The 17,351-nt window shown below is 49.4% G+C and overlaps 1 protein-coding gene across 1 annotated transcript in view; it reads right to left on the minus strand.

The window, feature by feature from the left end:
* The window catches only part of Mov10l1 (Mov10 like RNA helicase 1), a 62,315-nt gene extending 47,276 nt beyond the window's left edge, over positions 1-15,039 (minus strand). The window contains exons 1-9 of the mRNA XM_027953146.2: positions 14,949-15,039; positions 13,356-13,540; positions 7,900-8,062; positions 6,976-7,088; positions 6,285-6,472; positions 3,524-3,667; positions 3,035-3,255; positions 2,460-2,592; positions 944-1,138 (exon numbers count right to left, since the gene is read on the minus strand). Coding sequence (XP_027808947.2) covers positions 944-1,138; positions 2,460-2,592; positions 3,035-3,255; positions 3,524-3,667; positions 6,285-6,472; positions 6,976-7,088; positions 7,900-8,062; positions 13,356-13,540; positions 14,949-15,039 — 1,433 coding nt within the window. The remainder of the gene's footprint in view (positions 1-943; positions 1,139-2,459; positions 2,593-3,034; positions 3,256-3,523; positions 3,668-6,284; positions 6,473-6,975; positions 7,089-7,899; positions 8,063-13,355; positions 13,541-14,948) is intronic.
* Positions 15,040-17,351: the final 2,312 nt, after the last annotated feature.

Raw genomic sequence — 17,351 nt, forward strand, 5'->3', positions numbered from 1 at the left:
GCCCAAAGGCTGCACATCTGACATGCTCTATCTCATTCACTCCTCAAGCCCTCTGAGGCAGGGACTCCACTTATAAGTGAGACCAATGCTCAGAGAACGATAAAAACTTGCCCAAAGTCACACGGCTTCTTGGTAGTAGTGCTGTGACTCAAACCATGTTCTGGACTTGACCAGTCATACAGCACCCTTCTCTGCTATCACACTTCCCTGTGGCCTTCATCGACAAAAGTCCCCTGACCCTTATCTCAAACTATCACTGGGATAACATGTGACTTGAAATCTGGAATTTTCCAGTATTAGAAAAGCATTGTCTCTCACCCCAATGGGTTCTGGGCAGCACCTGTGCCAAACCCGCTGTGGTGCTAGTGCCAGATTAATGCCCCATCGTGCAGGAGACAGCCACTAAAGCACACCATGTATCCCCAGCCAGCGGCTAACAGAGAACATGCTGCTTTCCTTCCCTTCCTTCTGAAACGGTGGCACTCCTGCAAACAGCCTGAGCAACCAGCAATCTCAGTGCCCCGTGTGAGCTGCATGGGACGCCTGAGCTACCGCGGAGGACACTAGCCAGCATCATGTTAACCCAAGGCTGACGGTGCTGCTGGGCACATGTGTGGACACTGGATGCCAGAGCTCGTCCTGACCTCAGGAGATAGGAGAGGTCATAAGGAGCAGAGGGCAAGTCCAGTCTGTTCCGAGAATCACGCTGGGACCTTCCAGGGTGGAGCAGGGCACTGGGACATGCAGGCACTTTGCCCTGTCCTCCACACTGCCATGGTGGTGCCAGTGGCAAAGACAAAATCTGACCTTGAGCATTCTGTAAAAATGCACCCTGCCCCAAATACAGGAAGAAAAAGCACTGCAAACCCAGCCTGCCAGGACGCACGCCTGTCCACAGCCAGAGCCGGTACTGACCAACAAGCTGCAGGATTCAGGGGCCCACCTCTTCTGTGTAGTCACCACGACAGTTGTCTTTGTGGAGGCCAACGCTTGGGAGCTTTTAGGCTTCTTCCAGGAGAAGGGCTCACGTATGGCAATCAGCGCTTCCTCGCCACTGACCACATTCACTTCCAGGTGCCGCCCGATGAGGAAGCTGGAGAAGCACAGCAGGAGCAGCTCCCTGCAGCGGCCCGAGTGCCTTGAGAAACAAGGGAAACCGTCAATCAGCAGCCAGACGGGCCATAGCTCCCCTCGGCACACACAGGGAAAGTGACAGGGCTACAGAGGAGAGTCAGGCTGAGGCTTTAAGAACCTACATACACGTTTACTTCATAAAACAAACAATGCTTTTTCCCAAGACAGAATCAAGGGCTTAAAACTGTCCTTCCTGTAGTTCTCTTTAACTTAATCAGAACAAACACTGTTTTCAACATTGCCAAGATCACACGCATGTGTACAGGAGCATGTGCTGGAGACAACCCGGGGCCTCCCGCCACTAGGCTAGCACTCTGCCACTGAGCCACAATACTAGTCCTTTTCAATTTTTTTTTACATCCTGAGACAGGGTCTTGGTGAGTTGAACAGGCTGGCCTGCAATCAACCATCCTCCTACCTTGGCCTCCCAAGTACCGGGACTTACAGGCATGCACCACACCCAGCTCCAGGTGACATGCTAAGTGAGAAGAGTGTCACCTAACCACCAATAGCACTGCTTTCTACCTGTTCCCTTCTCCTTTCCAGCAGTGGCCAGCCTAGCATACTCTGTGCAGGTGTGCTCTGCTCTCACCTATGCCTATGCTACCACAGCTAGGTGGACAGCATCTCACGTGATTCACTAAAGGACTACTGGTGCATGATTGTCACTCACAGTTGGACACCGATGGCCCTGATGCAAGACAGTTATTCAGATGGTTGGTGAGACAAAAGGAGGATGGGACTCGAATGCCCAGCTGAGAGACGGCCACTCACTGGCAAGCAGCCTCCACACGGGACTTGAGGAGGAACCAGGGACAGGTTTAGGGGCCCAGGGGAAAGAGGGGGGCATGAAGGCCAGATGTGTAAGCTGGGTCTGAGTGGGAAGGAAGCTCCATCCCTATCTTTCTCTCCTCTGGCCCTCGCTCCTGGCACTGTGTCTCAGCCAGATGCCCGGGGAGGTGGGGAGGCACAGGGATGAACCAAGGCCTCAGAGACCCAGCACGCAGTGCAGGAGTCCTTAGAGGGCTACAATCAGGAGGGCTCACAAGTCGTGGAGGGAGCTCATGCCCGATGGATCATGAATGTTCTATTTTCTTTGTAAAGACCCTGGGCCATTTGCTGAGAACTAGGAAAGACATTGAGGCTGGGCACCCCTTGCCTCGGCTGGCTGCTTTCTGGACCTGTGCTTCTCCTTGCGACCTGGTTACATCCCAGACAGCCACAGGTGCTCTTAGGACACCCAGCCGAGAAGCACCCCAGATGACGTGTAGAGGGAACATGCACAGGGCCCCGAGGGAGCTCTCTGCAGCCCCCCAGTGGCCTACTTGGCTTCACACGTAATGGGAATGAAGGTTTTTCCCCCTGGAGGGATGAGCCCCCCGGGCTTGGTCTCCGTCAGCTGCTTCTTTGATGGGTTGTTTTCTTTTTCTCTACTTTCTTCTTCACAGGTACAGCCACCTGGAGGAGGAAGTTTAAATCCAAAGTTAGACCAAAAGGTAAGTCATTTCTAATGTAGCTGGAAATGAATGGCCAGACACAGAAACACTCAGATGCACACAAAGCCAATCTCAGGAGGAAGCAGCCGGCAGGAGGAAAGTGTGTCATCAGAGTCTCCAGACAGGAACTCCAGTCTACAGCTTGACCTTGGAGCCCACCCGCCCCACCAGGACACAGGCTCTGCTGGAAGCTGAAGTTGGTACGTCAGGCTGTTTTGGTCCCCCTCCCTAGCCCTGAAACATTAAGAGCAGAAGGGTCCAGACTCAAGACTTTAGCATAGACCACTACCAAGTGCCGAGGCTGAGACCCCATTGGTTCGTGGACTGCAAGCTGCCTCAGATCCCAGTCCTTATGCTGTGACAGCTGCGTGGACGGGCTCCTCCTTAGCAGCTGGACTGCCTACCTGGAGAGACTTCTGTGTTTTCCAGTGCCCCATCACTGCGGGTTTTTTGATAGCTGTTTAACGAATTAAGATCGTCATCTGAAAAATGCTTCTCCTTCTCTGGAACAGACTCCTCTAGGCAGGTGTGGCCTTTGTCCAGGGTCTGAAACCTGAACTGCTGCGCTCTGTCCCAGCCAGCCAGTTTGCAGCTGACTAGGTCTTGAGGAACGTCTCCTTTATTCCTGAAGGAGGAGAGAACAGCCTGCAGATTTCCAGAGCTGAGGCGCAGTCACCCCAAAGGAGAAATCAACCTGGCGAACAGCAACTGCAAATGCCTTTATGGGTTTAAGTTAAAAGGACATTTTGGAGTCAAAAGTTTGAAAATACTCTCAGAGGGAAACAACAAACAGGGAAAGTCCAGCTGGTTCTACAGGCCTTCGAAAATCTACAGGCATGCAGCTGAAACTACTGCTGTCCTGTGGCTTTATTCAAACCCCCAGAGGCACTTACTCTATGCAGATCACCATGGTTTTGCTTCCTCCTTCCTTCAGGGTTCCAAAGTCTGTCATCCTTGTGACTTCAATGTTGCCTTTGTTTTTCAACAGCAGGGCTCCCCAGGACTCCTCTGGGGCTTCACCAGCAGCAGCAGGGTCTCTGAAGCAAGGGCCAATTGTAGGTGTGGGACGTCAGAAGGCCCCTGCTCTAGCTCCAGGGCAGACTGTGGATGAGCCTAGAGGTGCCCACCTGACTACAGGCAGAAACTCCCCAAGACCCAGAATTTCCAGGGATAGCAGGCTATCCCACAGAGAAGTCTAGAAAACCAGGCAGCACAGATGTCATCAGGTCTGCTCCCCTTCTCTCCAGCTCCAGGGTCCAGGGCAGGGAGGGAGGGAGGAAGAGACACTTTCTGCTTTGACACGCAGTGACAGGCAGCATGACAGTGTCCTCACAAGGGACTACATGTGTGACAGTGGTACTGTAACACTAAAAGGGAGCTGAAAGTCGCCTCCTCACACTTATGGTAGTTTTCCCACATCTGTGTTCAGAGGCAGACCTCACCACACCTGCTGAGCTCGGCATGGCAATGTGTGGCGAAAGGCATCACCACCAGGGCTTTGAGCGTGCACTCCCAACACCTCTGGTTAAGCAGCGCCAACTATAGCAAGTCTGGCTCTTTAGAAGATGAGAAGTTTTTACTTTGCCTCAAAACAGAGTGTCTTTTCCCTCTGCCATTCACTCTGCCCAGAAGGTCAACCCAGTCTTGAGCACTACCCTGGCCTGCAGCCCGTAAGAAAACAGGCCTCAAGAATGAACCTCTCCATTTCTGGCCCTGCTCACAAACTCAGAGGTCCCTTCTTGGGTCTGTACTGTCCCTTCCTTTCTCTTCTCCCCTCTCTGTGCAAAGGCCTGGTGTGCACTGTCCACGTCTGCTATGGATGAGGCCAGAGGAAGTAAGAAGGGAGGCAAGCAGCCTCCAGGTTTCTGGTTCAACCCACGTACAGGACAGGCTGTTTTCAGGGGGGTACTGGAACTGAGAGTTGAACAGACGCTTCCTTGCTTATCTGTGCTGTCAATCAGACACAGGGAGATACCAGGAGTCTGCAATTACAGGGGGCAGCCAAAGTTGGAAGCAAAGCCCAGTAGCTGCACATGAGGCCTGACCCCAGCAAGAAGGGGCAGTGTACGTGCGACTCCACAGCCTAGCAGCACCACACCTTGGACAGGAAACCCGAGCGAGGATGAGAAGACAGATGTGCTGTGGGGCAGAAATACACCTACCTCCATGCACTTGTGGCCTGAAGAAGACAGCAGGGTGGAGTGGTGGGGCATGTCCTTCAAGTGGTCATGCCAACCACAGGCCCACAGTAAGACCTGCTGGCCATGCTTCTCAAGGCCACGGAGGGGGCTTTACAGCAAGGCACAATGCAGAGGAAGCCTGTGGTCATCAAGACCCAGGGCTGGGGCTCCAGTCAGTGATCAGCTGGCCTTGCTTGGCAGACAGGGCCACATCTCTCTTCCCTGCCCCAGGAGGAAAGCAGGGTCCCCTGGGAAAGGAAACAGGCTCCACGTGGCCAGAGTCAGGTGAAGGTCTTGAGCAGAGTGAGGGCAGAGCACCACTGGTCAACTCATGCACCTCCCTCATGCACCTGTGGCCGTTGGGAGACACAGGCCTGGCCTGCCCAACCCAGACACCAAGCTGGGCCCCAGATGTGGGGCGGGAAAACAGACAAAACACTCCCCACACAGAGCTTGCACTCAACTGAGGAAATGGGGCGGTGATGAGAATAATAAAGGAGTGAGGAGCCTGCCCAGGGAAAAGGCAGGCAGGGCTTGGGCAGCCATGTGCAGGGCTCAGGAAGGGCCACACCACGCTATGTGTGTTCACACAAGAAGGACACCACATGCAAGGATGCCCTTACAATCACCCCAAGAACCTGCTATGTCCAACATGTGCTTTTAAATGCCAAAACATGAAAGAACAAAAGATACAAGACTCTACACCAAATGGCAACTATCACTATGATCTGATTATGCTCTGTCTCCTCTGAAACTCAGGTGAAATCTAGTCCCCATTACAAGATCGTAAGAGTGGGACCAGGTGGCACCTTAGAGAGGTGATTAGGGCTCTGCCCTCATGAAGGGGTTAATCCACTCATGCGATTAATGCATTAATAGTCATCTGCAGGGATCAGCAAATAAAGGCCAGTCTGGCCTCTTGCCATGAAGTGCCCTGCATGGCCTAGGGGCTCTGCCAGCAAGAAGCTCATCACCAGATGCAGCCCCTGACCCTGGACTAGAACCCTGAGCCAAAACAAACCTCTTTCTTTTATGACTTGCCCAGTCTGTGGTACTGTGTCATTAGCAACAGAAAAGAGGCCTAGACAGTCATCACCTTAGGAGGACGAAGGGACTAAGAGACAGAAGGACACTGGAAATCTACCTGCACTCCACCGGGAGGCCGAGCCTCCACACTCAGCTCCTACAGCAAACGCGGGACTTGGAAGGCCTGCTCTCTGCCTCACCAAAGGGCAGTGATGCGTTCTCAGATGGGGACATGTTCTGAGAAATGTGACTGTCCTCAGGCAAGTCCGTCCTAGTGTGAGCACCAGGGTGTACCTACATGAACTAGGAAGGCTGCAATGTCACTGAGCAGTGTATCTTAGGGGACCAGCACTGCATGGAAACGGTCATCCAAACCACTGTGGCACAGCACGTGACTGACTCCTCAAGTCTGGCCTGTCCCCACCCAAACAGGAGTGCTGCTGCTTACCTCCTCCTCACAGGAGTCATACAGAGCGCTCTCCACACATAACACGACTGACTGCTCTCCACCACCACGGCGTTGACCACATCGTGCCTCCGTGGCGTGTACCCCTCCGGCAGCTTCAGGGAGTCCAGGCTGAAGAAGATGCTGTCCTCCAGCACCCCGTTCCTCCCACACAGGCTGGAGACGCAGACCTGCGAGTGTGGTGCTGAGCTTGACAACACTGCTGGCAAGGGGCACAGCTCTCCAACCCTGCAGCAGACCCAGGAGGCCTGACCCAGGAGGACGTGCGGGGTCTGTGAGCTAGGGCTGAGAGGGCTACGGAGGTGGCCCACATACCTTCCCCACTTTTCAGTCACGGACCAGCCGTGCCCCCATCTCGCCCTGGTGCAAACTCAATTCCTCCTCATTCGCACCTCACTCCCCAATCACACCAGCTCAGGAGGAAGGGCAAGTCCCACAGCCCACCCACTCACCCCACAATTCTCTACCAGGCACGTTTTGCCCCTAGAACATGTTAAACACGCCCACATCTATGAGAACTCAGGTTGTCTCTACTTCCCCGAGGAAACACAGGCCTGGCTGAGCTGTGCTCATCTAGGTTTCCCAGAACCTCTGGGAGAACCTGGGGCATGGAAGTGAATCCTGGAGGCAGGTGTGGCAGAAACACAGGGAGGAGCCACTTGTCACACACTACCTTGTCCATGCGCTTGTACCTCAGCGGCTTCACTGATATGGCCTCACTGCTCCACGTGCCTGGCCGGATCCAGTACTCAGCCTCCACCCAGTCTCCTTTGCATGGCTGGAAACCTGAAATGGCAAGAGAGAAATGGCATCCAACTGCACAGTTCAGATTATCAATATGACAACTGTTCTAACATATCCAGATTTTTCTTTTGTTAGACAGCAGGGATGGGGGGGCGGTGATGGGGCACAGGCTTTAGAGCAACAATCTGAGGACCTTGGGAATGTCAAAGATGAGAATAGGTCCCTGGAGCAACCATATTGGTTACCAGAAAGACATCTGAGACAGGGCAGACCCCACTGGGCTAAGGGCCCTTAGGCCTCCACTCACAGTTTGGGCTCAAAAGTTTGAGCCAGAGGATTACATCAGGGCCATTCTGCCACCCAGGGACATCTCTGAGCATGACCCTCCCTCAGCTTCCAGAGGAGTTGGTTTTGCCTCAATTGAGTTTTTCGGTTATCAGCAAAACCCTCTGCCTGGGCTTGTCTTTACTCCTCAGGGTAAGCCTTCCCTTGTGTGTCTCTTGTCAATATCTACAGCATGAAACATTCCCCATCTCTCCATGAGACCTCTCTCCACAAGGCCACCGAGGCAGCGGCTCCTGTTGGTATGGCTGAGGGGAACAGACAATCCCAGGCAGCATTTCCCAGGACTCAGGAGTTCCACAGAGAGAGCAGATTTCAAAATCCCCAGCAGCTGCCTGTTGATTTCATTTTGGGGGGCTACGGTTAGCATGGAGACCCCTGCACAGGGCTGGCACTGGCAGAGGCATGACTGAACCCAACCCTTCCAAGAATGCACGTTGCCATCTCAAATCCAAGCCAGTTAAATCGCAAAGCCCAATCTTAAATGTGAAGCGGAAGCCCATCCAGCTACCTTCACACACGCTCTCCAGAGAGAAGTACGTGGTCTGACTGATATAGCCAGTGCCTTCCATCAGGGAAGTCACGCAGCCGATCAGCACCCGGGGACTGGAGTCGGACAGCCCTCTGCCGCAGCTTTTGCTGTCGTCCTCCCATTTATCAGAGACAGCTTCCACCTGTAGAGACAGATCACACACCCACGACGTGCAGCGTTATAAAGGAGGACCAGATAAGCAGACTGCAGGCCAACGCCTTGTCTTAGTCCATTTGGGCTGGGGTCCAAGATCAGGCAGCCGTTTCAGCACCCGATTCACATCTGGCACCTTCATAACGTGTCCTCATATGCGAGAAGGGATGAGGAGCTCCCTGTAGTCTCCAAGGGCCTGAATCCCATTTATGAAGCCCCTGCCTTCATGACAGTCACTCCCCAAAGGCCCACCTGCTGATACTATTGATCACCATAGAGAAGTCTATCTAGCAATACCTCATGAATGCAGATGAGAATCTTCACCAAAATAGCAAAATGAGTGCACAGCATATTGAAAGGTTTATACTCCCTGACCCAGTGGGCTTATCCCAGAACTCAAGAGCAGCCCAACACCTGAGACCCAGCCAGCAGAAGAACATACCACATTGACCAGAAGACACCACATGACCTGTCATGTGACTGGGGCTGGGGCTCAGTGGTAGAGCGCTTGCCTAGCAAGTGTGAGGCACTGGGTTCGATGCTCGGCACCACATAAAAATACATAAATAAAATAAAGGTATTGTGTCCATCTAAAAAAAAAAAAAGGGCATCTGATTAAACTGTACATCTCTTCACCACACATTACACAAACCAGGAGTAAAAGGAAACTTCCTCAATGTGATAAAGGTCATAAATAAAAGTTCAATGCTAGCATCAACCCAGCACTGAAAGATGAATAGTTCTCCCCTAAGATCAGGAAGGAGACAAGGAGGCCCACTCTCTCCTTCTATTCAATACAGCACTGCAAGTCCTCACCAAAGCAATTAGGCAAAGAAAGGAAATAAAAGGCATCCAAGCTAGAGAAGAAGTAGAATTATCTCTGTTCACACATGGCTTGATCTTACATGTAAAATACCTAAAGCTGCCCCAGGACAGCAGGTGAGGCCTCTGGGAGCTGACTGGGTCACACATCTGTATTCATGAGAACTGCTACAACTGCATGTTTTGTCCCTACCCTCCCAAAAATGTAGAGCTGATAAACTCAGCAAAGTAGCAGGATACAAAGTCCACACACAAAATTAGTTTTATTTTTATAAGACTCTATGAAGAATCTGCAGAGGAAATCGAGCATCAAAAGAAAGAGGATACTTAGGAAACAACAAGGAGACGTAAGATTTACCCTACCAACTGCAAACCACTGAGGGAGGGAATGAAGCCTCATAAGTGGAAATACACTGCATCGTGGCTGGAAGACGCAGGTGTGAGAGGTGAGATGCAGCTGGGAGCATGGAAAGGCTCTGCTTCCCACATCACAGCATCCAGGCCAGGGCTGCCTCAAGCACCTTCTGTGGGGCATGGACTTCCTTTGATTGTGCCACCTGACTTGGCAGCTACTACTACAAATAGCACTAGTAGAAGAAACTGAAGAACCAATTTTAAATTTTACTTAGTTTTAATAAATTCAAGTAGCTACACACTGACCAATGTAATTCTGCAATCTGAATTATTTTTATATGTATCATTTAAAAATTATGATATGAAACATTAAGATAACATTATATAACCCACACATTTCCAAGAAGTAGTTAAGCACTCAATAAGTTTGCCACCTTATAAGTTACATTAAAAATCAATAGCTTTCCTATAAAGAAAAAGATTAATTTGAAAATACTATGCAAAATTATACTGAATATTTGTGGCAGAGCACACCTGTAATCCCAGAGACTTGGGAGGCTGAGGCAGGAGGATCACAAGTTTGAGGCCAGTCTCAGCAACTTAGTGAGGCCCTAAGCAATTTAGCAAGACCCTGTCTCAAAAAATAAAAAATAGAAAGGGCTGGGGATGAACTCAGTGGTTAAGTGTCCCTAGGTTAAATCCTTGGTACCAAATAAAAAAATAAAATTATACCAATAATGGAACAAACCCCAAAATTACTTGAAATAACTTAAAAGTTTGCAGAACCTTAAAAAAACTATTAAATTGTGAAAAAAACTACATAAATAAACAGACATAATTTATAGTTGAAGCTTATGTCAATTAAGCCTAAATGGAATCCATAAACTCAGCACAAAAACAATCAGAGCAGAAAATTAACAACAAAAAATACATCTCGCCCAGAACATATGAAAGCCAAGCAAATTCCACCCACAAATAAAGGTAAGGAAAGGAAACCTGCCTACCATCAGTGATAGTGGCCATGCCACAGGGATCCAAAGGACACACAGGGACCCATAACCACAAGAAAGTGGGATTCTGATACATGGAAAGAAACCTTTCAAGTCAGCAGGAAAAAAGTAGATGTCTCAGTAGGGTGATTGGTGAGCTGTGAGAAAAGGAACATCTGGCAGTCTACAGGACACAACAAATGACTCAAGATTAATATCAATAAACAAATAATTTTCAGAGGAAAATCTGAGTGAATATTTATGATAAGAAGTAGAATAACCCTCTCAAAGGATTCTTTTTTATTTTATTTTTTTGAGACAGGGTCTCATTAAGTTGCTTAGTGTCTTGCTAAGCTGCTGAGGCTGCTTTGAACTTGCGATCCTGCCTCAGCTTCCCGGCCACAGGGATCACAGGCAGGTGCCAACATGCCCGGCTTCTCAAAGGATGCTTAAGAGACCCAAATCCATCCAATAAATTAAGACACCTTTAACTACATAAAATGAAACTGTAGGGCTGGGGATGTGGCTCAAGCGGTAGCACGCTCGTCTGGCATGCGCAGGGTGCTGGGTTCGATCCTCAGCACCACATAAAAATAAAATAAAGATGTTGTGTCCACCGAAAACTAAAAAATAAATATTAAAAAATTCTCTTTCTCTCTCTTTAAATGAAACTGTAAAACAAAGTCAAAGATGATCTTAGAGAAAATAATTTTAACACTTTCACATAATAAATTTCCTTTAAAAGCTCTAATTTTCATGGTACAGAATAGAGGACACAGAAACCAATCCACAAAACTACAACTATCTTATATTTGATAAAGGGGCTAAAAGCATGCAATGGAGGAAGGATAGCATCTTCAACAAATGGTGCTGGGAAAACTGGAAATCCATATGCAACAAAATGAAACTGAATCCCTTTCTCTCGCCATGCACAAAAGTGAATTCAAAATGGATCAAGGAGCTTGATATCAAATCAGAGACACGCCGTCTGATAGAAGAAAAAGTTGGCTACGATCTACATACTGTGGGGTCGGGCTCCAAATTCCTCAATAGGACACCCATAGCACAAAAGTTAATAACTAGAATCAACAAATGGGACTTACTCAAACTAAAAAGTTTTTTCTCAACAAAAGAAACAATAAGAGAGGTAAATAGGGAGCCTACACCCTGGGAACAAATCTTTACTCCTCACACTTCAGATAGAGCCCTAATATCCAGAGTATACAAAGAACTCAAAAAATTAGACAATAAGAGAACAAACAACCCAATCAACAAATGGGCCAAGGACCTGAACAGACACTTCTCAGAGGAGGACATACAGTCAATCAACAAGTACATGAAAAAATGCTCACCATCTCTAGCTGTCAGAGAAATGCAAATCAAAACCACCCTAAGATACCATCTCACTCCAGTAAGATTGGCAGCCATTATGAAGTCAAACAACAACAAGTGCTGGCGAGGATGTGGGGAAAAGGGTATACTTGTATATTGCTGGTGGGACTGCAAATTGGTGCAGCCAATTTGGAAAGCAGTATGGAGATTTCTTGGAAAGCTGGGAATGGAGCCACCATTTGACCCAGCTATTCCCCTTCTCGGTCTATTCCCTAAAGACCTAAAAAGAGCATGCTACAGGGACACTGCTACATCGATGTTCATAGCAGCACAATTCACAATAGCAAGACTGTGGAACCAACCTAGATGCCCTTCAATAGACGAATGGATAAAAAAAATGTGGCATTTATACACAATGGAGTATTACTCTGCATTAAAAAATGACAAAATCATAGAATTTGCAGGGAAATGGATGGCATTAGAGCAGATTATGCTAAGTGAAGCTAGCCAATCCCTAAAAAACAAATGCCAAATGTCTTCTTTGATATAAGGAGAGTAACTAAGAACAGAGTAGGGACGAAGAGCATGAGAAGAAGATTAACATTAAACAGGGATGGAGGTGGGAGGGAAAGGGAGAGAGAAGGGAAATTGCATGGAAATGGAAGGAGACCCTCAGGGTTATACAAAAGTACATACAAGAGGAAGTGAGGGGAAAGGGAAAATAATACAAGGGGGAGAAATGAATGACAGTAGAGGGGGTAGAGAGAGAAGAGGGGAGGGGAGGGGAGGGGGGATAGTAGAGGATAGGAAAGGCAGCAGAACACAACAGACACTAGTATGGCAGTATGTAAATCAATGGATGTGTAACTGATGTAATTCTGCAATCTGTATATGGGGTAAAAATGGGAGTTCATAACCCACTTGAATCAAAGTTTGAAATATGATATATCAAGAAATTTGTAATGTTTTGAACAACCAACAATAAAAAATTTAAAAAAAGCTCTAATTTTCATTATTAGGTAAGCTTTAATAAGCAAAAAAGCTAAACCCAACAAAAAGTTGATAAAGGATATGAAGATATCTCAGTGAAAAATTTGAAAAATTAACATACTTTAAGGCTTACACACAAATAAAATCATGAGACCACTCTTCATTTAGTAAACTGGCAAATATTTCCAAGCTCAGGAATAACGATATCCCTACAAACACCAGTTAGCAGGCAGTCTCCATTCTGCAACTGAGACTATAAACTCATACAATATTATTGATGCCAAATTGATGATAATCTTATGAAATCTCCATACCCTTTTGACTTAGCAACTGTACCTCCAAGAATTTGTGCTACAAAAATACTATTTTATGTGAAAAAGTTGCTGAATAATAGAGTCCACTGAGTTTTGCTGACCTGTTAATAAAGGATTCAATCATTATCATTTAAAGAACAGTTTTTAAAAATGGCTAGAAGAACAACGAACTGTTAACAGTATTCTAACATACATTTATAAGCAAACTTCACCTTTTTGAATTTTTTTTTAGTTATAGATGAACACAATACCTTTTTTAATTATTTATTTTTATGTGGTGCTGAGGATCAAACCCATGCATCACACATGCCAGGCAAGTGCTCTACCACTGAGCTACAGCTACATCCCCAAACTTTACCTTTTGAACTTTAAAACAAACGCTTCCCCTTCAGGTACACTCCACTCTCCCTTGGCCAGGCCATATCTGAGAGGCTGACAAATGTGGAGCATGCAGACAGTTCCTGAATGAATCCGGACTCACCCTGATTGCTTTCAGTCCATTTGACACTTTGTTTTCTTCAACAACTGCAATGACTTCTTGTCCAACGTTCAGAAGCACTTTGCTAGTCACAGCCTCATTGGAGAAGTAGATCAAGTCATCAATCATGCCATAATCACTGCAGTACCTTGTCACGACACCCTGAACAGTTTTCAACCTAGTGTCACCTGAAACAGGCAAGCAAAGAGGTTAGAAAGATCAGCTACAATTCTGCCCTACCAGAGAAAGACCATGAGCATCCACAGGGGACAGGAGCCTATGGGCGGGATTTGAGATGTAGAGACCCTGACATGGCATGGAGTGTTTGGAATGTAGGCTCAGATTCCGGGGGACATAGGTGGTAGATGTGGTAGGGAGAACCCAAACTGTCTGGCTTTGCCTCCTGGCTCTTCTACTGCCATGTGTCACCCTGGGCTTCTCAGTTTCCATCTGTGAAATGGAGAGAATACTGGTCACTACCCATGAGTGCTGTTGGAGAGTCAAGTACCAACACACACACACAACGTACTCCTGCTTGGCTTTCAGGAACTGTTACTATCATCTTCCCTTATTATTATCAAGAGCAGCAGCGGCAGCAGCCCAGGGAGACTGCGAAAGGACCAACTGGCCCTCAGCCAGAGAGATCTCCTGAGAACTGTAATTGCAGTCCTTGCTGTGCCTTCCCTGCGACTTCTCACAGGAGAAAGCCTGGGGCCCAGGCCACATCAGAGCTGAGCAATCTCAGTGATGCACATTGCTGGAGTGCAAGCTGTTGCTGAAAGCCATTCTATAGATGAGACCAGCTGGATGAGTGACCTGCTCCAGGTTGCAGTTGGCTGTAGGCCTTAACACATCAGCATAGGGTGGCCTTTACTGTGCTGCCCCAATTCACTCTATTTCTGGCTTCTCTTGTGGAGAATGTCATCGTTTTAGAGGTTAGAGAAAGCCAAAGGGAAGCACTACCCTGAACTCAATTCCTGTAGAGAAGGAGGAACAGGGAGAAACAGCTGCCACCTTGGGGGAAAGCTGCACCAGGGAGAGGCAGTCTGCCAGCATTAGCGGCACAAGAAAGGAGAGAATCTGAGAGGAGGAGCGATTTCATCACATTCAGAAAGGACGCTGGAAGAGGGTCGGATGACGTTTTTTTGGAATGAGGAAAGCTCACAACTGCAAGTGACGCCAGGGAAAGAGATAAGGCAGAGGCGTGCAGAGACGGAGGTGCCCTCGTAGGCACACACGCGAGAGCAAGGGGGCGCGACGTCCCGGCGGGAGATGGACCGCCAGATCGTTCTTCCCAGAAAGGGTGGGAAGGACCCGCGTCCAAACCAGGAACTGTGCATAAGCCAAAAGGGCCGCCCGGCGTTCCGCTGGGAGGGGAGGAACTGACGGCCAAGCTGAAGGCGCGGCTTCAGCTTGACGGGGCTGGAGGACAGGCGAGGCCCTGGTCCGCGCGCAACGCAGAACGTGCTGCGGCCCCAACACGCGAGGGTAGGCGGCTCCCTGGGGTCACGGTCACAGGTCAGGCTGGTCGCAGCCCGCAGCCCTGGGACTCCCAGCGGAGGCTCTCTGAGGGGCGCCCGCCCACCCCACGCGCACCTTCCGCGAGCTCCGGCTGCCCGGGCTCCTCCTCGGGGACGTCCTCCCTCCTCCAGAAAAAGGCCACGAGTTTGGCCGCGAGGCGCAGCATGGCTCCGCTCTCCCCGCCGAGTTGACTTCGCGGGCCACGTGAGGCACGGCACGCGGCCACCTGCCTCGGCCAATGGGGGCGCCGCCCGCGGAGCTCAGCCAATGGGATTGCTGCGTATGCCATCGCCTCGCTCTGCTCCTGGCCAATGGGGGCGCCGCGGTTGCGCCTGCGCCTGCGCCTGCGCCTGCGCCTGCGTTGACTCCCTTGGAGCTCATCGTGCCTGCGACGGTTGGCGGTTGGCGTTGGTCAGCATTCTGGAAGACCCTGCGCTCTGCAGTGACGTCATGCCTGAGTAGTGCGTGCAGCAGCCTGAGGCGGGTCCGGGTAGGCCTCCCCCGCAGGGCAGGGGTGGGCCTGGGCGGGGCGGGGCGGGGCGGGGCCAGGGCTCGCTCTTGCCTCCGCCCCCCGCGGCGTTCTGGCCTTGGCCTCCTCTTGGCCGGCCCTCTCCCCTTCCTCCTGTGGAGGCTGTAGGGCTGGCGGGACTCATCGGGCCGTAGCTGTAGGGTTGTCCAGGTTTGCTGGTTCTGCCCTGTAAGGAACCTGTCCGTTTCTTCCCACCTGACAGATTGCTGGCATGAAGTTGTCCCTCCCGTCTGCAGCGCAGAGCGTCTGTTCCCGATGCCAGTTGTTCAAGTCAGCTTTCTGTTTCCTTCAACCGGCTTAAGAGTTACCAATTTTGTTGCCTTTTTAAAAACACCTCCAAGTTCCATTGATCTTTATTGTGTATGTCTTTACTATTTCAGTTATTTTTTGATTATTTCTCACCTACCTTTTTGGTTTAATTTGTGTTTTTATTAGCTTCTTCAGGTGGAGAGTTATCTAATTAATTTGGGAACTTTCTTCTCTAGACAACGTAAGCATTTAAGATTTAATAGTTTCTCTTTGAGCTCTGATTTACCTGTATCCTCTGATTTATTTGACTTCCATTTTCATTGAGTTTCCAATTTCCCTTGTGATCTCTACTTTGACCACAGGGGCTTTTGTTTTGTTAATTTTTTTAACGTAGATTGATCAATTTATAAAAATTTGGAGATTTTCCTGAGAACTTTCCTGATTTCCAGTTTAATTTGGTCATGGTTGGAGAATGAAACCCGGATGTTTCAGTCTTTGAAATTTATTGAGGCTTTCTTTCTCTTACAAATAGTTTTCTTTTTTCTTTTAATATTTATTTTTTTAGTTTTCAGCAGACACAGCATCTTTGTTGGTATGTGGTGCTGAGGATCGAACCGGGCCGCACGCATGCCAGGCGAGCGCGCTACCGCTTGAGCCACATCCCCAGCCCACAAATAGTTTTCTTACCAGAATGTTCCACATACTGCTATAAGCAATGTGTGTTCTGCTGTGTTGGCCAAGGGTTCCACTTAGTTCTGATCAGGACATCTGTATTTTACTAGACCAGACCTGACAGTCTGATTGACAACCTCCTTTCTGAGGGCTGGGAGGGAGTGACCCCTTCCTTATACACTTGTGGAGTCCTGCCATGCCTCCACCTGGGACTCATCCTGGGAGTTCACAGGTGAATGAGAAGGATCCCAGGGATGTATTGGGTTGGTAGGAAGAGACACCCTAGAGACCAGGGCATTTGACATGGGGGCTGGGTTCACGGGTCCAGCTTCCCAACAGGGGTGGTTTGTGGTGGAAGTTACCGCCAGGCAGGACTATCCCTGAACTCCATCTACTTGAGACATCCACAGGTTTGCCAAAATGAAAAGCAAGACCCTAGCTCTGAGCCTGCTTCCCCCCGGCTGGCTGAGCACAGCCCACGCCACTGACAGCACATAGTATTGACTCTTTCAGGTCTCTCCTGAATGGCTCTCTTCTCTCCACTCCCAGTGCTGCCACCTTGGTGCCAGGCAGCACGTGCCCTATTTCCCCACCTGCTCTCCAGCAGACCCCTGCAGCAGGTCTGTCTCAGAGTCAAAGGCAAGTGGTCTGCACACCCACAGGCATCTTGTACCTGGACACCCTTGCATCCCAGGATCATGTGCCCACTTCTTCCAGCCTTGCCCAGGCCACCCCGGGCCTTGGCTCTCATGTCTTCTCACTGAGGCCTGTCCCCCTCCTGTTTCTCTTCCTGGAGACAGAAGGTCAGGTGCCATGCGGCTGACATGATTTATGGTGCACACGTGTTCCTGTCCATGCAGGAACCTTTGTGTGGAGGACTGTGTTGTTCACTGTGCTGTTCACTCAGATATTTGCTGAAGGCCGTGTAAATGTCGGGGCAGAGGAGAGCTCTGAGACAGAATGGTTGGAAGAGCATGCAGGAGCACAGGACTTGTTCCAGCCAGGAGGATGCACTTCTGCTCTGTGCG

The sequence above is a fragment of the Marmota flaviventris genome, chromosome 3 (assembly GCF_047511675.1).
Source record: "Marmota flaviventris isolate mMarFla1 chromosome 3, mMarFla1.hap1, whole genome shotgun sequence".
NCBI lineage: Eukaryota > Metazoa > Chordata > Mammalia > Rodentia > Sciuridae > Marmota > Marmota flaviventris.